This window comes from Kogia breviceps, chromosome 1 (assembly GCF_026419965.1).
Source record: "Kogia breviceps isolate mKogBre1 chromosome 1, mKogBre1 haplotype 1, whole genome shotgun sequence".
Taxonomy (NCBI): domain Eukaryota; kingdom Metazoa; phylum Chordata; class Mammalia; order Artiodactyla; family Physeteridae; genus Kogia; species Kogia breviceps.
The window spans coordinates 115,667,727-115,691,884 of record NC_081310.1 but is presented as its reverse complement, the minus strand read 5'-3'; the positions used below and the strand labels follow the sequence as shown (position 1 = coordinate 115,691,884).

Genomic DNA, 24,158 nt, shown 5'->3' with positions numbered 1-24,158 from the left:
TCCAGGATAAAGCCCTCCTGCTCTGAATCATGAGAATTGCCTATCACCACTTCTGGATGTGTGGCTCTAATCTTGACTGTCAATGAAAAAACGTGCAGTGCGAGGCCATCCCGAAAGAGAGAAGCTAAGCAAGCTAAGTGGGACAGGTGGCAGAAATGATTAACAGTGAACAAGAGTTAACGATTCTGTTTAGAAGAGAAGTGGTTACCTGACAGTCCATTTTTCCACCCTTCCACTATGAAGTCTCTCAATATGGGTTGAATTTACTGTAACACATATTAGGAGGGGGCTCATTTTATGCTTTTTGGCTATGCAGGAAAGACATAATTATCTAGAGGGAGAATATTATATAAGGCAGGAATTTGGCATTTCTGTAGTCACTTGTTATTTTCAAAATAACAACATGGGTGATAATATTTACAAGTGTTGGAACTATTTCTCTAAAACAAAAACAAACAAAATCAACCTCCACAACAACACCCAAAATAAGCACTTCAAGGGACAAGGGCTATGTGGTAGAAAACCACCTAAAACACCAGTGACTTTTTAAAAAGACATGGGAAAACAAATCTCTTAACTATAGCATTAGATTTTCACAGCCTAAAAGTTTCAGATGGGGGGAAATTAGACGATAATAAACATAATTTTGTATCCATGAAAGTATTTAAATATCTTGACTGGTATTGCTTAAATAATTTCTTATTTCTACTTTTGGTATAGGTTTTGTCAAAGGATAAAAAGAACTTCCCCAACTGCTGTGGATAATCCATGAGTACTCTGGTCAGAACACACTTAAATCACTACAACAAGCCAGCAACAAACAACCCATTCTGATGGCTGTCACAGAAGAAAGATGGAGAAAAGCAAACCAGTTGTGGAGACTGAGCTCTCCCATTTTTCTGACAGGGAAGCTGTAAGTGTGGCAGTCCACAGAGAAAATAACCTTCAACACTCATAACAAATCGCTTGGGCCATCACTCCTTACAACATCCTAACGGTCAACTGATTAAGAGGTAAAGATATCAAGGCGTCCTAAATAAATATGAGTAATTTTAACTTCTGAACAAGAAATAGCTTTCTAGTTGGAGTGAGGATCCTAGAGAGGCTTCATAACCAGAGAAAGACAGCTTAAAAAGTTCCACGATCAGGACAGTTATTACATGAGAAGTACAGCTTTTAAAAGTGATTAAGGGGTGCAACAACTCCAAACCATCTAAGTTAGCTAACTATAAAGAAAATTTCTATTTTGAATGTCTCATTTTTATTTCTTAGTGTTCAGAGAGATGCCTAACAAATGCATTTGGTTTGAATTCCAACAAGACTCAGCATTAACTGAGGAATGTGAAGGGATTTAACTGACATTCTGTGAGTGTTGATAAGCATGTTAATCATTTCCTAGCATTTTAAATATCAGAAATAAGAAAATTTAATCTAGTTTTCATCTACATATGGCATATGCATTTCAAAGATATACTTGCAGTTAATTTGGAAACAATTTTTTAAATTAAACTATACATAATAAATATAATTTCGTTGTAACTGGGTTGGCTACTAGCTTGGTTTTAACAGAGTATTAATATGCATTAGGGCTAGATTTGCAATGTCAGAAATTCTGATTTGTACAATTTGACTTGTTAGCTACTATTTTAAAAGAAGCATTTTGCTTAGGAAGTCATAGAAGGGGGCTGGAGTCCTAGTCAAGGATTAGATTGCTGTTAACTACAGATTTGCAATTATTTGTAAATGGATCTGATGTTCTAGGGAACTTATACATAAGCAGAATATGGCACTCATTATATATTTTACCAGGGTGGGTGAAGTACTGGTAGACTGGAATGAAGATTGACCTAGAAATTCAACATACTGCCTTCCAATATTTCACTTCCTACCCTTCATAAGGGGCAAACTGGGCATGACAAGCTTAATGTTAATAACATTAACTATACAGCTGAGTGACAACTATGAGTATTTTAAAGTCAAGTGTTATATACAGAGAAAGTCTAAGCATCTATTTTTGAGATAAGCTGAATTATTTAAAACAGTATTATCTACCACATGAGTGACTATACAGATCTTCAGACTATCTGAGAAGACTAAAACAAAACAACAACCCACCCAGTGACTTTGAATAAGAGAAAAATAGGCAAAAACTAGAACAGAACAAGTCCTCTAAGAGGAACTAAAGTTTAGGTCTCAAATTTAAGGGGGCAGCCTATCCTTATCACCTTTGGAAACAGAAAAGTTAGAAGACAGTCCTCTCACCTCATTTAGTAATAATCTCAGAGTTAAATAAAGGGATCATGGATATATTCTTCCTCTCAAAATAGCACAATCTATTTTTAAAGAAATCTGGAAATTTTTGGGAATTACTAACACAGGTCTTAAAATATAATAATAATGATAATAAACACTATGACAAGCACTGTAGTCAGCACATAACATGTTTTACTCTTTTAATCTTTACAACTATCCTAGGAGGTAGGAAATATTACCACCATTATAGATGAGGAAATCTGGTTAGATAGGGTAAGTGACTTTTCAAAGGTTACAGAAATGATAAGTGGCAGAGCCTTGAAAGGAATTAGTGTTGTTCCCACACAGTGCTAAAACTCTTCTAATTTTTAGTCTGCTAATCAACTGGTACAAACATTTGTCATACGTTTTTAACTTATCACTAAGATGTCTGTATGTTTCAGGATGAAGGTTCTTGCATTCTAACACAGTTTTCCCTAAAATGGCAGAATACCACAGGCAATAGCTAACACAGGAAGTTTAGATGCTAATAAATGAAAATAATTTGGAAACAAATTACAAAGAACAACACTTTCTGAAGCTTATATTTTCCTCTGACTTGGTAAAGAGAAAAGAAAGTACATCTGACAATTTCATTTCAATGACCAAATCAGTTAAAGCAACACACATTAAAAGCAAAGGAAAATCTCTGCAAGTTAGCAACTGATAAAAGTGAAGACAGTATATCTGAAGAAAAAATGTATTTCCAAAACATTTTTCATGATGTTAAAATGCTTTAGTTCTAACATTTTAGTAGGAAGGGCTCTATAAACAGAGGGTACTTTGTTATCATAGACAGACAAGCTGAAGGTAAATAATAGTATCCTGACTATTAATTTCATTAAGAACACTGGTGGAAAAAAAACCTTTTATAAGTTTAATTAATAATAATAAATGAGCTATCAAAAATTATAAATCTAGACAACTTCCGTGAGCATAAAGCTTCAGGTCTTTGGAGAAAGTACCAGAAACAGGTTAAGGGTAAAGGAGTGCTAAAGAATGACACATCCTGAGCTATGCACATTATTCTATGCTGGTGGGAATCCCACAAAAATAATTATGCCAATACATTGTAAATTCAATTGAAAATGGCTTTAGTTTTGCTCCTAAAACATGCCTATAGTACTTTTTAGTATACTCCATATTCCAAGTTTATTTGTAAACATGATGTAGGATATCCCTCACTACTGATTTGTCCCCAAAGCCATCATTACTACCATTGAATAACTGGATTTATAATGCTACAAGATACCTTTCAGAAAGAACTGCTATCAGAGACTATTTCTATCATATTATTGAAGCACGTTTAGGTATGGGGACTCGGTGCACAAAACCTAATGCAGCCTTGTATTGATAGAATGATCTGTAATATGAACAGTTCCCCAATACTCCCTAAACTGCAAAATTTTTTTAAAAATCTATGTTTCTTGTAAATAAACCTTTCCATACTAAAGTGTGAAGGATTCTGGAAAATTCCACTGGGAAACCATTTCTTAATAAATCTTTTTAAACTTTCAAAAGCCATAAGGCCAAAATTACAATTCTAATATGAAAGAAAAAAAGATATTATTGCTTACTCTTAGTATTAATTAAGGAAATAGGTATTTACCAAAACAAAACAGAAAAAGGAGGGTATTCAAAGAATAACTACAGTAACATGAAAAGCAAAGAATACTTAGTTTTTAAAGCAAAACTGAGAGGAAAACAGTAAACAAAACAAATAGAAGTGAGAATAGCTTCTAACATTAAATTTTTTTTAAACCAAGATCATTTAATAGAAGCAGAAAAACTAGTACCAGGTTTCTTAACGATTAAGAGAATAAACAGAATTTTTTTCCTACATTACTATAAAGAGTCCCTCAACTTACCTAAGGAAAACTCTGCTTGCTTTATTTTGTTAAAAATGTAAATACTAAAAAGTTCTGTTTAATGGTGGAAAGGTCTCTGTTTCAAAAATATTTCATAGAGCAAAAATGTTACAAGGTACAGTAGGCAAATGGGAGAGAGAATTGTTTTTAGCATCAAATCACCAGAAATATTATATTTCAAAAATTTTTGTTTAATAGGGTGGATTTTTATTGCCCTATTATATCTTAAAATTATTTGTTTTCTAATAACCTGTTTGTCTGTGAAATACAAGAAGACTTTTGAATTTTTGTTTTAAAATTAGTCTGTGCATGACAAAGGTGCTGTCTTTATTGAGTTCACGCCATTGTTCACTGGACAGCATGAATATTCTAGCAGTTACCGTGAAGTTCCAGAACCAAGGACCCAGGGTTCCTGTGAGAAGCTGGCATATTATAATTATGATCTGGGACTCTGTAACATCGAATCTATGCATAAGGAAAGAAACATTTCAAAATAACTTTACTCAGAGCTTTTGCTAAAGAGCCCTACTAAAACAAGGTAGCAAAAATAGATTTAAAATGTAGCATTCTCCTTATAAAGACATCTAAAGATTCAATGAAACAATTTATACAGTACAATTACTATCCTTATGCATACAGGTATACTTCTTACCCAAATCAAAACAGTATAAAAGTTTAAAATTTAAAACTGTAATACACTGAACAAATGACTTATAAATAGGCAGCTGGAAACACTGGAACTAAAAATGCAGTCAATTCTTAATTACCTAGGAATGGTGAATACTACTTGCCAAATTATCACACTGTCTGTGACATAGGTCCCCTCAGTGCCAGAACCTATCCAGACTTCCCTGTGGATAGAAATGCTTCCCAGAAGCCCCAGTGGACAGTCATCTATCTATGTGCTTGAAAAAACGCTAATCATCTTATACCCATCACTTCTCCACACCTTATCCTGCTCCTACCTCTGCTATTTCAGTAAAATTACCAAATGGATGTGGAAAGGGCAAGAGGGAAAGTGGAAGTATGACTTCTGTTGATATGGCCAAAGCAAAAATCAAATTGGCCATTTCCTTATCCTGTTTCCTGATAACCTCTAGTCTAAGAATCTTATCCTTTTTCCTTTCTCTTCCCTTAATTCCCCATCAGCATTATAACTCTCTACTATGTTAGATTAGTTTATTAGTCATAAAAATAGTTAAAACATCCAATTCAATGGTGACAGAAATAGAGTAGCAGTATAAAACAGGCTTCAAATAAAAACTACATAATCAAAATTAAGAACTGAGGAATGCTAATGAGATAGAAAGAGGTCCATGATTTTACCTGACGATCTGAGAGTTCAAACTACAATCTAAGGTTTTATATTAATACAAATGCTGTAGTTATTTTAGGAGATTATGTATAATAATTTGATAAAACTTAAATGGGCAGAGTCCAAATGAATGAATCATTGCTGAGGAAAAAAACAAAACAGATAAACTAGAAACTAAAAGGAAAATCTCTGGTATTTAATAATTCATGCGATAAATCTTAAACATTTAAAGACAGGCAGATCCTATATAGGAATTCAGTAGGAAACTTCCGAATTCTTTTATTTTTTATTGAAGTATAGTTGATTTACAATGTTGTGTTAGTTTCTGGTGTGCAGCAAAGTGATTCAGTTAATAAAATATAATATGTATATAATATGTATATGTAAAATAATATAAATGTATATATAGTTTGTATGTTATATAACATACTTTATAAATAGATAAGTTATATAATATATACTTTTTCATATTCTTTTCCATTATGGTTTATTACAGGATATTGAATATAGTTTCCTGTGCTATACAGTAGGACCTTATTGTTTATCTATTTTATATATAGGAAATTTCCTAATTCTTAATCCACAGAAAGTGGATTACGTATTGGGGTGGCCAAAAAGTTCATTCGGGGTTTTCTATAACATCTTACGGAAAAACTCGAACAAACTTTTTGGCCAACCCAATATAACAGACAACAGTTTTTAATTACTTGGAAGTAGGAGGTCTTTGAATACTTATTCTTTAGAGGTTATTTGGATATGAAGATGAACTGGATTTGTCACATTACTAGTAAATACATAGCCTATTAACTTTTTTCAATTAACTACAGAAAAGAAAAAGCCAGAAGTTATTTACTTACATAGGAATAAATGTTGGTGGCAGGCTTTTTAGCTAATGTAAATGTGAAACCCTAGATGCATGAATTGAAAAATGTCATAAAGTGAAGATACTTTGCCTGCTATAACTATAAATAATAAGCACACTAGAAATAATATCTGTAAAAGTAATAAGACTCTCAGAAGGAACCTTAGATATCACGTAATCCAAAACTCTTATGTCACAAATTGGGAAATGAGGCCCACAAAAGTCATGGGCCTTGCCCAAGCTGATATACAGATAATTTGGAGATAACACTTGAGGCAAGACACAATGGCCTGAGTTCAATCTATTATAATTCCTTTCTTTTATTCTCTCCCCAAAAGATAACAAGAGTATTTTTTTTTCTGAAATGATAACTTAAGAGTTTCACCTTTCACAGTGTGTAAGATTTTTTAAGACCTATGTTTTACAGAAATATAGTCTTATTGTAGATTGTTTAGGTTTTCTAAGCATTTAATTTATAAAAATGATTCTATACATTAACATCTACAAGTTATATATTTATAAGTACCTGGATATAGAGGGTTTAGGTCTTAAGAAATGTGAACTCTTCCATTTAATATAATCCATAAACATTAAAAGAATATTTTACAAACGTTTACAAATGAGCTTCAACTCATAATTCTTCTCTTCCACTAACTCAATCCTTCTATGCAGTTCTAGCCTCTAAGCCCATATCCCTCCCTCAGTTTTTCATATCCAGGCTAGTAAAAATCCTAAAGGTCTAAGCTGGGCCTGGAAGGTCCCCATGAGCAGTACCCATCTCCATCAGCTCTCTACTTAGTCCAGAAGCACTGCCAGGACAGAGGTCTGTCTAGCTGTGACAGGTGCTGATATTCTCTGTGCAAGGCAGCTTTTAGAAAATCAGATCTTAGTGATCAGAACAAAGATATAGCTCATAATTTCAGGGAAGAAGTATTCAAATCACATTGGTTTTTTCACAATATCTGACTGTGAATGAAAATTATTAAGTTATGGATAAATTATTATGCCAATTTTTGTGCAAGCACACTTAAAAACTAAAAATAGGGACATTAGGAGACTAACAAAAACAAACAAAATTTCTTCTTTGATAAATATACTATTTTATAAGGTTATTAAACATATAACAACCTGGATTTATTATATATATATTAAAGAAACCTTGTGATTTTTTTGTCACTCATGTATAAATATCAAAATAAAACAATTAAAATAAAAATGTTTTAAAATAAAATTCCTAAGATGCCTAAGGCTGCTCTCCCCTAAGGAGGAAGAAAAAGCAAGTGATTTTTAAAAATTTCTTTTCTCAAATTATATTTGAGAATCGACCTTTCCTAATTAAATAAATAAAATTTGGACTTCCACACATATAAACTTTACTTCAATATTTAAACTACTATACATCTGCCTATTATATCTGCTCTTAAAAAAATATGTGAGGGCTTCCCTGGTGGCGCAGTGGTTGAGAATCCGCCTGCCGATGCAGGGGACACGGGTTCGTGCCCCGGTCTGGGAAGATCCCACATGCCGCGGAGCGGCTGGGCCCGTGAGCCATGGCCGCTGAGCCTGCGAGTCCGGAGCCTGTGCTCCGCAAGGGAGAGGCCACAACAGTGAGGCCCGCATACCACAAAAAAAAAAAAAAAAAAAAAAATATGTGAAATCTAAAATGGCATTTTTAAAACTACTTTAGAAATATCTATATTATTCTATATGCTTCCATTACATTGGTATTCTGATAAATATTTCCTTAAATGTAAAGCACTCGCAGTATATTTCTATGAAGGTTGTAGCTTGCTTTTAATTTTAAAAATAACTAAATTCGGTGTTGCTTTAATGTGGATGCAAGATTTCAGAAAATTATATAGTTTTCCCAAATCAAAACCAATTCCTTAGGGAATTCCTTGGAGGTCCAGTGGTGAAGACTCCATGCTTTCACTGCCAAGGGCGCGGGTTTGATCCCTTGTCCGGGAACTAAGATTCCGCAAGCTGCGGCCAATTTAAATAAATAAAGCCAATTTTTAAAAAATCCTTTACAATACAAATATTTAATTTAAATTGAGAAATTAATTCCAACTGGTCTCGATATTTCTAGATATTTTTTCACACCATTATAAGGAAGCACTACAGTCTCAGAGGGAGAGTGTGCTCCTAATCTAGTCCCAACTGCCTGATACTCTACTCCTTTGGGTCCTGCATTTTTAGCAGTCTAATAAGCTCGATAAATCACCCCCCCCTTTCTTCAGGTGTTTTTAATCTCTTTTCTAAGTCAGTCTCTTCTGTATGTTCAAAATTTTCCCATTAAAAGTACAAACCCCTTCTTCCTTTTAGCCCGTGTTTGCTCCTCTAACTGATGCCTTGCTCCTTCCCATCCCAGCTACACATTTTGTAAGTAACCTGTACTAACTGTGTGCTTACTTATTTTGTTCACTTCTGTTCCCTACAGTCTGGCCTCATTGAGTCTTGGCAGCACTTAGCATTGTTCTCTTTTGAAATTCATCCCTCTACTGGCTTTTCATTTTGGTATGCCTCCTCCCACTCTGGCTGTTCAATAATTTTCATGGGTTTCTTTCTAGGCTTGCTCTCTCTGTTTTCTGCTGTTCTCATTCTATTTGGATGTCTAAAATCCCTCACATACATGTTCTAGATAAAACTATTCCTTTGAATAGGTTCCTCTCCCTGCAGGGCCTTTCTCCACCTTCCATCCAACTACTCAAGGAGGGGGACTGAGAGTCATTCCAGTCTCTGCTCTCTCAGTCATTCTCCATAACCAAATACAGACTATGTCCTACAGTTTCTACCTCTTAAGTCTCTCTCCAACCTATCCCTTTCTCTTCGATAGCACTGTCATTGTGCTAGTTCAGATTTCATTGTTCCTCACATTTAATTATGCTGATGCCTCCTAAGGGATCTTCTTACTTCTGTCACAGCCCACTCCAATTCACCCTCCAAATTGTTGCCAGACTGATATTTCCAAAAGGTACTTTTGTCATTTCCCTGCTTTACGTCCTGCAAAGGTTCTCAATAGATTCAGGATAAAAAGCCCTCAGTTCTTGGCAGGACATAGAAGGCCCTCAATTTTCTGGATCTTCTCCAGCCTTATCTCCTGCCACACCCCTATAAGCATCTTATGATTTAACAATATAGAACTGCTTGCAGTTCTTCAAGTACATATTTCATCAAAGGAATACACTGCAAGGGAAATTTTAAGACCAGCAAAAAGAAAGTTGTGATAGCAAATCACTCCTAAAAACACTGTCTATTTAACTCTTCCCTTGCTTGCACGGTTCATTTTCTTTCCTTCCTTCAGTTCCTACACCATGTAGCTGGTCTGCTTTACTTGAAAGGGAAAGAAAATAAATTAGGGCTAGATAAGCTTTCAAAATAAGGGTTTGAAAGTTAACTGTGAGATAATAACCAATGAAACATAAACTATGTGAAAAACAGATACTACAAATTCTGCTATTTTTGAAAACAGTAACATCACTAACAATTAAAACTGAATTAGGGCAAACCAAGTGATCTTAGAAGTCTATCTTAATTTGTGGTTTTTACCTAAAGCAGAAAAAAAACTATGAAAACATTACTGAGATAATGTAAAGGCTATGAAAATATTGAGGAAAAACATCTGCATATATTTTCAATTACTGCTCTTTTTTAATATCAGATATCTTCAATATTTTCTGAGCATAGATCATTTTATAAACTGCTGATGAATGCAAAGGCATACAGTTTTCAATTGGACACTCATGTCCACTATTGTCACTTGAGATGTGCCTTAAACATGTTCTCTAAATCCCTTTATTTTTAAATTCTTCCAAGACATGTCTTTTAGTTAACATCCAAAGTATTGATAATTATTCATTTACTGTCATAAGAACATCTTAAATTCTATTTAAATAAGGTTAGCAAAAATCACCTGAAATGAACTTGTAGGGAACAGCTAAAAATTTCTATGCATTCTGGCTTTTTCAAGGGCTAGAAAACTAAGTTTATCAGTGATCTAAAATTTTAAAATTCATTAATGATTCGCCTTAATGAGAGATTAGGTTAAGATATTCTCCTATCATTTGACATCAAGATTTTTATTTTGATATTCCATGAAGTTTTCAGAGTCTTTTCTCAAGTTATCTTTTAATCCTACACCGTGAAAAAAATAAAAGACTAACTTGAGCAGTGTAAATAGGATCTGTGATACTTAATTAAACACCAGTTGGTGAATTCCATCCTTAACCTTGTTCCAAGACTGGTTTACTCATTAATATTTATGGAAAAGTACTAATCACCAGGTAGAAACAATTCACTTCAGAGTTTGAAGAAAGTTTCTATTTCATTTTTTAATTGTTAGGCATTTTGTTGGCAGTAGTAATCTATATGGTGTGCTCATATCCACTAAATTATTAAGAGCTTAGATATTTATAGATTCATAAATAAAATGATGTGAAAAGAATAAAATCTAATTAAGCTATGATATTTAGAGATAAGAGTTGCTCTTTGCTTTCATAAACTATCTTTTCTTTCCTGAAAATACACTTTCATGTGTCAAAGTAAAACATACTGTTAAGGTGAATAACAGTGGGGAAAAAGAAAAATGAATTTGTCTGAGGGAAATACAGTGGATATGAGTGAAGGGCCTACTGTTTTTCATGTTACTTTAAAAATATTTGTTGGGAGGTTCTAATATTTCCTTTTAAAAAGTGTGACAGAAGGACACATGATTGAGACCGTTACATAGTAGCTAAAATAATGAGAGTTTTAAACTTCTTTTATTTACTAAACTAGTGATTTAATCAAGTCCTAATACTCAAATAGCTATAGGCAACACTCTACATATTTGAAAGAGAAAACAAAATCACCATTAAGTGTTACTTACATTCCAAATCGCAATGTTCCAGAAACATATGTTTGCCAATGTGCACAATAGAACATGAATGTCCCAGCAAAACAACAAAAAAACATCCAGTCAGGGTTTGTCCCCAGTTGCACTGCAATACAAGTTCCAAGAACCACAAAAACTGAAAAAGAAAGATCACAATGCAAACTGAAAAATCTGAATAACAAACATTAACTGAGCTGAAAATGATTTTACATGAGGCAAAAAGAAAACATGCTTTGAACGTACAATCTTCTCTCAGTTATCTATGCAAACAGGAAAGTAGGATATAATCTTTTACATTATCATTTACCCTGTAATTTCAATCTCTTCTTTCACTACACCACTTAGTGGAACCAAACTTCTTGAAAGCAACTAAAATACTTTAGCATTTTTTGGAGTACAGGCATATCTCATTTTATTACACCCTGCAGATACTATACTTCCAGATACTGCATTTTTTTTTTTTTTAACCAGTTAAAGGTTTATGGCAACCCTGCATTGAGCAAGTCTATCAGTGCCTTTTTTTTCCAACAGCATTTGTTCACTTAGTATCTCTGTGTCACATTTCGGTAATTCTTAAAATATTTCAAACTTTTTTCATTATTATTATATTTGTCATGATGATTTCTGATCAGTGATCTTTGATGTTACTACCGCAAAAAGATTACAACTTGCTGAAGGCTCAGATGATAGCATTTTTTAAGCAATAAAGTATTTTTTAATTAAGGTATGTACATTGTTTTTACAGACATAATGCTACTGCACAGTTAATAGACTAAAGTGTGGTATAAAAATATCTTTTATATACACTGGGAAAACAAAAAAATTTGTGTGTCTCGCTTTATTGCAATATTTATTGCAGTGGTCTGAAACCGAACCCACAATATCTCTGAGGTATGTCTGTATTCCCCCAACTCTATAGTACCAGTTAGTAGTGAAAAATTACAAGGCAGAAAGTCAAAAAGAAAGAAAAACAAAAGACCTAGATAATTCACAAAGGGACCTACTAGCTTTAGATAGATAGTTGTCTTTTCTTATTTAGCAGATTTCATTATGGGTAATATATATTTATAAAAAAAAAAGACTTCCTATAAAAGTCTGGAACTCAAACTACTAATGTAAAAATGACTATCACTTAAAAAACAGGACACCTATCATTCTACTGCCAACTAATTAAATTATAATAGCCTTTCAAGATGCCCAACTAGCCTTTATAAGAGCTTAGCTGTTCCTTCCCCTCTACTAAGCAAGCTGCTGTCAGGATACACTGAAACAATGATTTTAACATACACCTACGTCTGTGAATCTGAGTTCACAAGGTAAAACCATCAAGGGTTTTTGTTTGCTTCTTTTAAAATATTTTAAATGCTATGCCAAATGACAAGAAACCAATTGAGCTGCTAAATTAAAAATAAGTGTGTGCTTGTCGGGGTTGGGGGGGCGGGTGGGAAGTCAGGGTGAGGGGATTTCTTCAAAGGAAGACTAGTTAGAAACTGTCACTTAATTTCTAAATTTCTTTTTTCCCTCTAAAAAACTACCGAAATATTGTTTTTTAAATGGTACAAATAAAGACATACCACATGTAATCTAATTATAGTAACTTATCTATTGCTAGCACCTTAGTGTATTTTTTCCTAGTCTTTTCATCCAAGCCCATTATCACAGTTATACTCCAAGTTTACAACGTAATTTTTGTGTGTGTGTGTGGTACATGGGCCTCTCACTGTTGTGGCCTCTCCCGGTGCGCAGCACAGGCTCCGGATGCGCAGGCTCAGCGGCCACGGCTCACGGGCCCAGCCGCTCCGCGGCATGTGGGATCTTCCCGGACCGGGGCACGAATCCGTGTCCCCTGCATCAGCAGGCGGACTCTCAACCACTGCGTCACCAGGGAAGCCCTACAACGTAATTTTAAATGTCTACATAATATCCATTTAAATATAAAGACTACGAATTTCCTAGTCTCCCATTATTGAACTCTCATCTATAATTTATGAGATTTTTTCATGATAACAATTATGCCCTTAGAATTTAAAAACAACAGGTGCCAAAACAATAATATTTAGGGTTAAAAATAACTTAAGTAGAAATTAATTTCTAAACTTCCAAAATAATTAATTTGAATTAATAATTAGTTTAAATTAATTTCCAAATAATGAACAAATATTACTCTGTTAATCATTAATATTAAAAAATCAACAATACCTGTTGATAGTGAATCACACCCATGATCAAAAAGTTCTCCCAAAGGAGAACTGCTATTGGTTCTTCTTGCCTGCTTCCCATCTATAGCATCCAAAGACTGGTAAATGAAAAGGCCACATGCACAAGCAATATACGCCCACAGAGGTGCCTGTGAAATAAAATAAGAAAAGCAAGAGTAATAAGACATGTTAATTACTATATCTGGCTAATATATTTTTACTTGCAGATATTTTATCTTCATGTTCCAGAGAAGTTGGAGGCTATGGGAGAGAAGATCCAGGTGCTACATAATGAAAAACTTCTGTAAATAATCAGAATTATAAGAGAATTAAAATTCCTTGCTTTGTAGGGGTACTCAAACAGATGCTGGATAACTACTTCACAAGGATAATACAGAAATCCCATGAGAGATTAGGCTAGGTAACTTCTATAAGATGTCTCCTAACATTTAGATTCTAAGAATCAATTAATGAATAATCCAGTACACTTTTTCCCAAATTGTATCTTTCAAGATCCTTACAGGTATTACACGAAAAGAAAATTTCCATGCTAAACTCACTTGGGAAACATTGGATTAAACAATGTTAAACAGATTTCTCAACTGCCGGACTTCTTCCAGCCCTTAAGATTGCTAATGCATATTGTGATTATTCACTAATGCATATTGTGCATATTCAAGGGGGATACAGCATGCTGCCATTTCCCAAACTTATTTGAACATGTAACTTATTTATTATTTTTTATAAATTTATTTCATTTATTTTTTTAAATTTCTGGCTGTGTTGGGTCTTCGTTGCTGTGGGTGGGCTTTCCCTAGTTGCGGCGAGCGGGGACTACTCTTTGTTGTGGTGTGCAGGCTTCTCATTGTGGTGGCTTCCCTTGTTGCGGAGCACGAGCTCTAGGCACATGGGCTTCAGCAGTTGTGGCATGTGGGCTCAGTAGTTGTGGCGGGCTCTAGAGCGCAGGCTCTGTAGTTGTGGCACATGGGCTTAGTTGTTCCGTGGCATATGGGATCTTTCCGGATCAGGGCTCGAACCCACGTCCCCTGCATTGGCAGGCAGATTCTTAACCACTGTGCTACCAGGGAAGTCCCACACGTAACTTATTTTTAAACATATCTCTTCAACGTTCCATGAAACAACACTAGGAAAATAATGATCTACTTACTAGACAGAGTGCTTATATTATTTTTCAAATATTTATGGTCACGTTTTCAAGGAATGGTTTCTCTTTTCCCAGACAGAAACTGAACCACTAATATTGAATTTAAATGTAGTGAATTAAAAAAGGAGAGCTTTGGGACTTCCCTGGTGGTGCAGTGGTAAAGTATCTGCCTGCCAATGCAGGGGACACGGATTCGAGCCCTGGTCTGGGAAGATCCCACATGCCACAGAGCAACAACTAAGCCCATGCGCCACAACTACTGAGCCTGCACTCTAGAGCCCGCAAGCCACAACTACTGAGCCCGCCTGCCACAACTACTGAAGCCCGCATGCCTAGAGCCTGTACTGCACAAGAGAAGCCACTGCAATGAGAAGCCCGCGCACCACAACGAAGAGTAGCCCCCAGTCGCCGCAACTAGAGAAAGCCTGCGTGCAGCAACAGAGACCCAATGCAGCCAAAAACAAATAAAATAAATAAATAAAAAAGGAGAGCTTCTATTTGGTCTGCTCTCCGTAAGAATGTTAGAGTGTTTTGCATCACTTTTTACTATTTTCCCATGCCCAGGCCTTGAAAAAAATTTTAAAACCACAAGATATTTCTCAGATATTGGTTACCAAGTTAACCGTATTAAATGCTCAGGGCTGCAAATTAAAACTGCATAGAGCTGCAAAAAATATTCAGTATATTCTGCACTGCAAAGAGATACCTCTCTGACAGAGGTCTATTTAGATTTCAGTTATTAAAGGTAAAGATCTTCTCTTAAATGTTTTCTTGGAATCTCACATTTTAAAACACAGAGGTTGCTAAAAGGATCATCGTACATACCTCCCCCAGGCTTGAGTTACAAACCTGGAAAACAATAACTGTGGTTATGTAAACATAGTTTACATGCCAACACACTGGACTAAGTGATTTATCTTATGTGACTAAGAACTCTACCTTCCTAGACTTTGGGTCTACTGCTTCTTACTCTTAGAGGAATCCAGTAACTCTCTAGAGCTGCACTGTCCTATACAATGGCCATTGGCCAGCCATCTGTGATTATTTTAGTTTAAATTCATTAAAATTAAATAAAACCAAAAATTCAGTTCCTCAGTTGCTAGGTACATTTCAAGTGTTCAATAGCCTTAGAAGTATCCATGGCCTCCATATCAGACAACACAGACACAGAACACTGCCATCATCACAGAAATTTCAATTGAACAGTACTGCTTTAGGGGACTAGAAAACAAGGAACTTCTTGGGGGTTTTAGGATTTTAATGGGGAAAAGTGTTACTCTGGAACAGAGACAACTTCAAGTATTAGTATATACATAATCCTAGAAAACAGTAAGATGTTTATTACATATATGAGAGAGCAAAGCCTTCTTATCTTTGGACTTATCTTTCTTCCGGTGAATCTGTAGAACGCTAAACTAGTATTTATATATTTCTTCCTTGTTTCCATTATTTCACAACTCTCATAGGTGTTTTAAGAAGAAAGCCTTCTCATTCAGGAGCCAGTATGGTCTCAGCTGGGTTAAGAGCCTGATACACTGAATGTATCAATCAGGAAACTATTACTGTACAGTCACATTCCACCTTGAGTCCTCCCAGCAGCATTGTGAAAAGTTCTCTGTGATTAATGTAGTTCCTATTCTGGAAGTTTCCCCAAAGATTTAACTAATTCTAAGGTTACTCTAAAAATTCCAAATCACTTAAGAAGAGAGGATGAGGAAAAGTATTATAGGGAACATGGTGCCTGGTATACTCTGGGTGTTGAATAAATGAATATTCGTGGCCAAGCTACCCTCCACCCTGCTCTCATTCCCTGATCCCCATCCTGGAACTAGTTTAGGACTTAGAAGGCTTCAGCTGGAACCAGCCCAGTTCCCTGTTCTTCTGTACCTCTAAAGATGTGCTAGATCTGGACCAGATTCCTCTGGAAGTATATGTCAGGTCCTCAAGTAAGCCACGAGTAAAACAGCCTGAAGAATGTGATAAAGAATCCCAGGACATATTTAAACAATTGTATTGGTGTTTGTTTTTAAGTTTATTAATTGATGTAAAACAAGATAGTTAAGAAAATGAGGGGAAACCAGAAATATATTCATACAATCTGTATAAACTGTACCTGTATAGTAAAAGAGGAATTAAAATAAAGGTATTCAATGGTGAGGGGAAAATAAACATCTGGCAAAAGACAAAAAACAAAAACAAAGTATGTTTTATAGGTAACTGTGACCCTCAATAGCTACTTTAAGAGCTATATGTGGTAACAAATGAATTAATGAAAACAGAAAGGTATAAAGGATTGAATGGTGATAATTTTATCTCAAAAAATCATCTGAAAAGACTACATTAAAAAAAATTACTTCAAGCTTAAAACAAGACAAGGAATGTTGTGGCCATTATGATTTACATGGTTCTGTCATTTTTAACAGCTTTAGTTGAGGATTACCTTCTATCTTCTTGGTTTACCTGTGGCTTTTCATTCTGATTAATACAGGAACAATAAATGTTTTTGATTCTCCTTCATCTACCTAACTACCTTAGTTCACTTTTGGACAAGAACATTTTAAAATCAATTAAACAGGGCTTCCCTGGTAGCGCAGTGGTTGAAAGTCCGCCTGCTGATGCAGGGGACACGGGTTCGTGCCCCGGTCAGGGAGGATCCCACATGCCACGGAGCGGCTGGGCTCGTGAGCCATGGCCGCTGGGCCTGTGCGTCCGGAGCACAGGCTCTGCAACGGGAGAGGCCACAACAGTGAGAGGCCCGCATACAGGGAAAAACAAAAAAAAAAATCAATTAAACATCAATTTACCCATTCAGATGAAGGGCTCTAGTTTCAGTTTTGGTTTTAAGAAGTGAGTAGAGAAAGTAAAAGAGGGAATAGCAGTAGACAGACTTATATTTGAGAAGGCCAAGGGACAGTCTTTGTAAGCAATACCACGCTTCCTTTTTTTAAATGGCAGCCATAGCAGGATACAGAGCAGGAAATACTATACTGTTTCTTTCTTACACTTCTTTTGCCTTCTTAGAATAAGAGAGATACTCCTGAGGTTATGAGCCACATATGTTTACAGGAAGGGAAAAGGGATATTCAATAACTCTTACTGGAATCAAGAGAATACTTTTGATAAGACTGATTTATAGCTGTGCCATCTTACTACCATAGACTTTCCTCTCTGATCATTTTAAACTTTGCTAAGACTTTATTAGCCATTTTTAAAAAATGAGATAAAACTCTTTTTAAAGAATTGAGACTTACTGATTTTAAAGGAATATTTTACATGTTAATCTCAACTAACATTAATTTATCTACTGGGATCAGAGTCCACACTTTGCTTCTGGTTTCTCATAAGCATAGTGTATATAAAGTAGGTTGTAGCTATGAGCTTTATTAACAATATATATGATAGGATACTTTAAAACAGCTGACAAATAGCTGTCAGATTATCTTACTTTTTAGTTAAATGACCTAAAAATCCCATTTATAGGATTTCTGGCATGCAATAAATGTTTATATCTGTTATTAAAGAAATTCCTCTTACCTGCTCTGTAGCTGTAGGACAGTAGAAGACTAATAAAACAGTTGTACAGATGTTTATTGACAATCCAATGATCGTGATGAGATTTGGGGCAATCCAGGAGGGAACTCTTCCAACTAGCCATTCCCAATACCCTTGCATTAAGGGCTCAAGCAGGGACCGTCCAGCACTCTGATACCTGTGTTCTTCTAGCCGCTTAAGTTGGTGTCTTGACAATGGTGGTGTAGGTAACTGAAACAATTTATTTAATACACACCCTGGAGTACTCATATGCCCGAAGCCCAGAGGGGACTCCGGGTGAGAATCTCCACATCGTCTCCTTGTTGACCGATGCCCACTCATGGATCTTGCCTTTTTTAAATTTAGGGAGTATAATTTATCTTGTTTTATAGCTTTTTTGTGGATAGTCTTTACCTGGGGGAAGAAAAAAGATATATTCATCAGCCACTATTTATATCAATGTCAGTAAATTAAACAAAAAATCAAACTGGTAATAGAATATTACATATTAAATAGGGATCAGAAAACCAGGGATCTGTTTTTAGCTCTAATTCTTATTGATGATGTAAGCCAAAAGAAGTCATATTACCTCACCTTTAAGTGAAAAATATTAAGAATTTTAATAATAATATGCTTCCTGTTACCTTATAGATTATCTGACTTCGAAGCTCGTGATCTTCTTGTTTCTATCTCACACTGCTTTCAGTAGTATAAATGGAAAAAAAATCCTAGAAATGACCTAATCATTTCACATATATGGAAACTGAGGTCCAAGGCATACCCAAAGACAGCTAGCAAATTAGTCTTAATAGTGAAGGAATGACTTGAATCAAATGGGTCTTAAACTAGATATTTATTTAATGTGAATAGCTAATATTTATTGAGCACTTACTATGTACTAAACGCTTTAAGCAAGTTTTATATATTAACTCATCTAATCTTCACAACAACCACAGAAGGTAAAGACTATTAATTATCCCTAGTTTTACAGAAAATGAAACTAAGGCACAGAGAGGCTAATTAACTTGTCCAAACTCACACAGCTGGTAAGTAAGGTTCAAACAAACAAAGGTTTCTGTTTAAATTAAAAGATAAAACTTATTAGTGGAAAGGGATATAGATGATATTCCAGGAGGGGATAAACAACAATGAAAAAAATTAACTTTAAGAGGACACTATTTATCTGTTAGCAGTGACCTGATAAATTGAAGTAGTAAGAAAAAACTGTAACTGCATTAAGTGATGACTGTTCATAAAAAACCTTAAATTTAAATCCCTGAAGTACTTGCACTTGACTTCGAAAAGATCAGAAATAACATAATTATCATAAGTTATTAACCAATGTAAGAAAACAATGACAAGTTTAACACTTAAAAATCAGTATGGTGGGGCTTCCCTGGTGGCGCAGTGGTTGAGAATCCGCCTGCCGATGCAGGAGACACGGGTTCGTGCCCTGGTCCGGGAAGATCCCACATGCCGCGGAGCAACTAAGCCCGTGAGCCACGGCCGCTGAGCCTGTGCGTCCGGAGCCTGTGCTCCGCAACGGGAGAGGCCACAACAGTGAGAGGCCCGCATACCGCAAAAAAAAAAAAAAAAAAAAAAAATCAGTATGGTGATATCAAAGGTATGAAGTGGTGAGGGCCTAGAGTAGGGTGGTAAAAATGGAAATATGAAAGACAGTCAAATCTATAAGTAATTTCTACTTAGAAGGAAGAATCAAGAGGACGTACTTAGGAATCAGATATGAGGGGTAAATTAGAAGAAAAAAAAATCAACAGTCAAAGACTAGTGGTACTACTGTCAAAATGGACAGTTTGGAAGGAAAATCAGTTTGTTATTTTGGCTTTAGGCGGGTGTGGGTGAGAGGGGATCTTGGGACGGAAAGACATACATGCAACTTTTTTTTTTTTTTTTTTGCGGTACGCGGGCCTCTCATTGCTGCGGCCTCTCCCACCGTGGAGCACAGGCTCCGGACGCGCAGGCCCAGCGGCCATGGCTCATGGGCCCAGCAGCTCCGCGGCATGTGGGATCTTCCCGGACCGGGGCACGAACCCACGTCACCTGCATCGGCAGGCGGACACCCAACCACTGTGCCACCAGGGAAGCCCCATGCAACTTTTAAGTAGAGATGTTTTAGACAAAAATCAAATGACTGGAGTTTGGGTAAGAGATCAAAATGTCAAGTTTTCAACTTGGAAGCTAAAGTCTAGTTAAAGACAAGAAAGTAGAAAATTTCTTGAAGGCATTAAGTATGAAGAGAAAAGGAAAAGAATAAAGAACCTTATAGGAAACTCATGGTTAGTGAGCAGGAAGAAAAGCCATAAAAGGATTAAAGAAGGAAAAAAAAAAGAAAATCTTAACAGAACTAAAAGGGTAGTGGCATTGAACCAACACAGGTGTACTCTGATCTCCTGGCAGAAAGCTATCCAGAATGCAATATGAAATTCCCGGAAATGCTGCACTGTGGGAACACAGAATGTGATACAGGGTCTAGGACATCTCAACAATGGACCTGGTAGCAAAACATGCCCACGACTTCTCTCTATTCCCCAAAACAACAAATTCCAAAATTTCAATGTCACGAATGATCTAAAGTGGCATCCCAAACCTCAGTCAATCATGTTTCTCAATAATTGGTTTAGAGAATAGTTATTGTAGTCATTAACTGACTTAAATAAATTTTCAAAAATCTATAAAGAATCATCAGTACCCCAATTTAACTAACTGAAGTGCTCTGAAATAAAAACATTCTAATAATTTTCAAGCCAAGTCAAATGAAAGCTAATTTCCTACTGTTTCAAAGAATTCTTCCACACACTCAACTGTACCAAAAGCAACTGATTAAAACTGTTTTAAAGTAATATTTATACAATGTCAAACAACTGGTTACAAAATCATTTTAGATGAAATGACAGACTGATAACCACCAAAATACTGTACTATAAAGCAGCCAAATTTTCCAAAGTCAAATTGAATTATGTATTTTCATAATTGGTGAGCTATAATCAATCAGCTCTTATGGATTTCCACTTAAAATGGTAATAAAAAGTTTAGCCAACTCAATTTATATTTTATTATTGCAGTGTTCCATTCTCCTATAGTTAAAAAGTGACATATTGAGGATGCTGGCCTGCTTTTGGCACTAAACAGCTACAAGCAAACTGATCCTAATGGTTTTAAATTTGAGCATTTGGCAGGACTATTTGATAAACTGATACTTTCCTTCTAAGTGTTTTCCCCTTCTGACCTAGATTTTTTTTCCTTCTATTTCTCTTTTAGAAAAATCTACATTTTGACAAACCTTTCTAGATCTAGTCATTATATAATTCATACATTAAAAAAAAAGAATATTTCAATTTGGAACACTGTCTCCATGAAGCTTATTAGTAACAAGATTTCAAATAAAAATTCAGATACATGTTGCCACTGACATATAGTTAGCTACTGTGCTTGCAACAGGTAGCCACAGAGGTTGCTGTCACTACCACAGATCCATCTCCACTCTTCCTTCCTCCCCTCACCTGAGACCAGGAGGCTATTGCCAGGAAAACCGTATCAGGAAAGAAGAGGCATTTCTGAATTTCAGCAAGTGAAAAGCAAACATACCAAGGGAGCAGGACAGTGTAGGTTGCTACAGTAGAAGAGCAGATTCTATGGAGAGAAAGAGGAAAAGGATGTGAGATGGGAATATGGAAAGGAGGTACAAACATTACAAAAATTACTTTAGCCACTTGAGATTTTTATCTAACGTCAAGCTTATGCCCAAAAGGTTGAGGAGAAAATGACATTTTTCTACCCACACTATAAGGAACTAAAAAATTAATGCAAGAAATTAAAATTATTGCTGGTTAGCCTAGAAACCTAGCCACCAGTCGTAAGTTTTTATGAGAAAATGGATTCCAAGTTTCAAACACATTCAACCAACATCTGAGTGCAGTAAACAAGACAGACATGGTCCCAGCTCCCATGTCCAATGGGAAAATAACTAAAAGAAGGTAAACAAGCAAATAACATCACACACTGTGATGGGCACTATGGAAAAAACAAGGTATGGAGTCAGGAAATAGTTGAGGGTGCACATTTTATTAGATAAGGTGGTTGAAGACTACGAAGATGAAGCATTTACACCAAATTCAGAGGAAAAGAAGGAGCTAGCCATTCCAAGAGCAAGAGGAAGAACAGTCCAAGAAAGGGAGAATAGGTCCTGACCCAAGAGTGAGCTTATCTTTCTTATTCATACCTCTGGGATCACTATGGCTGGGCAGTAGTAAACCATATGAAAGAGTGGGATAAAATAAAGTTTGAAAAGCCAGACAATGCAGAGGTTTATAGACTCTGGCAAGGAGTTAAGATTTTATTCTCATGTTATAGAAAGCCATCAATTAGCTTGAAAAGATTCCTATAATTTTGTAGTACAGCCTATTTGTTAACTGAGGAAATGTTTTGATAAATTGTAACAGTAAAAGTGAGTATTTTAAACGTTTAAAAATTCTCATCACCTGGAATTCAGTTTATGTTAATACTGATCACTGTCCTATACCTACTGTAACCTTTCCACTTGTAATCAGCAAATTCCCCTCCTCTGCTATAACCTGGCTCAAATGTGATACTCCTTTCATAGCACTTAACCACATTTTGAACTTTTTTTGTTAGATGTTGTTTTTCGGTCTTTTCCCCACACTGGTATGTAAGACACAGGAGTGCAGGGGCCTTGCATGTCTTAATATTCTTTTCCCAGAATCTCAGGCCATACCTAACATTAGGTAGGTAATCAGTACTTATTTGTGGAACAATGAACAAATATGGTTCATCTAGTATTTAATGAACACCTAGTTGTTCTAGACCCTTGAGGAAACAGAAGGATTGAAATATGCCATCCATACACTCAAGCTCAAAGTAGTGGTAGGGAGTCTTGTAAACAGCTAGGTTATACTTGAACAAAACTGTTGTGGGAGTCCAGAGGAGGGGGCACATATGGTCTACCCAAATTCTTCTTTGTGCAGGCACGAATATTTATGTGAAAAGTCCAACAAAGGTACAAAAAATAAAATCAGAGATATTTAATGGATACCTTTACTAAAATTATACAAAATTCATGGACCTTAAATCTATGATGTAGAACATCTGTGCTTATAGCAGCTGAGGATAATAGCATGCTGCCTACATTATTCCTGTGTTCAGCACTGGGGAACACCTGACAAGTATCACACTAAAACAGGAATCTCCAACTGCTCAGCAGAGCATAAGGTAAGCTTACACAATATCCAACCTGTATTGTGAAATTCCAGAATTCCCATCCTCCCGTGTCTAAGGCTTCCAAGTTTTGAGCTGTGCTGATTCAGCAGTATGTCTACAGTCCTCTCACAGGAATTGGTGACTACACAGCTCTTTCCACTTTTATGGCACGACTAGAGGAAAATACTAATGGCGAACAATACTTGGGAGGCAGAGCAAATTATAAAAAGCAAGTTAAAAAAAAAACTAATAGGATCACAGGATTACATTCAGCATTATCTAACAAGTGATACATAGAACAAGTTAGCAAAAACAAAAGCCTTTTCAGCAGACTTGGAAGCTAAAACAGTACTGTGTAACACAGTTTAGATCTACTGTTTTGCTGAAGTGAAGTCTTGCCTTCCTTAAAAAAAAAGGAAGCAACTTCCTCCAGAAACAAAGCCAAAGCCTAGCATTTTGTGGATTATTTTCCTATTACCTTGCAAGAGACAGCACAGCGTGACCCTCAAAAAGAACATCACCAGCACTTTAACCAGCTTAAAGAAGTCTACTGCTGCCTAGAAAACACACTGACTATGCAATAAAATATAACTGGGGTTATAAAACAAGTTTACAGTTAAATATCAAACATATAATAGTGTTTATAATGTAAATTTTAAGTGACTGGGTGTGGGAGAGGAAGAAGAATGAAGTTATGAAACCACAGTTGTAAATATTCAATAATAATCTATTAACTGTACAACAAATAAAGACACCTCTATCAGAAAAGTTTAATACAAGAGGCATATTTATCTAGCTTATTTCTTAAATGGCAGGGTT

The 24,158-nt window shown here is 35.6% G+C and overlaps 1 protein-coding gene across 14 annotated transcripts in view; it reads right to left on the bottom strand.

Moving 5' to 3' along the window:
• CEPT1 (choline/ethanolamine phosphotransferase 1) overlaps positions 1-24,158 on the bottom strand; it is a 37,805-nt gene that overhangs the window by 11,917 nt on the left and 1,730 nt on the right. For 3 of the 14 annotated variants that reach the window (XM_067041674.1, XM_067041678.1, XM_067041694.1), the window contains exons 2-6: positions 21,626-21,755; positions 18,108-18,518; positions 13,410-13,557; positions 11,205-11,346; positions 4,541-4,625 (exon numbers count right to left, since the gene is read on the bottom strand). In XM_067041674.1, coding sequence (XP_066897775.1) covers positions 4,541-4,625; positions 11,205-11,346; positions 13,410-13,557; positions 18,108-18,518; positions 21,626-21,755 — 916 coding nt within the window. The remainder of the gene's footprint in view (positions 1-4,540; positions 4,626-11,204; positions 11,347-13,409; positions 13,558-18,107; positions 18,519-21,625; positions 21,756-24,158) is intronic. The other 11 variants (XM_067041673.1, XM_067041675.1, XM_067041685.1 and 8 more) reach the window with 5 other exon arrangements.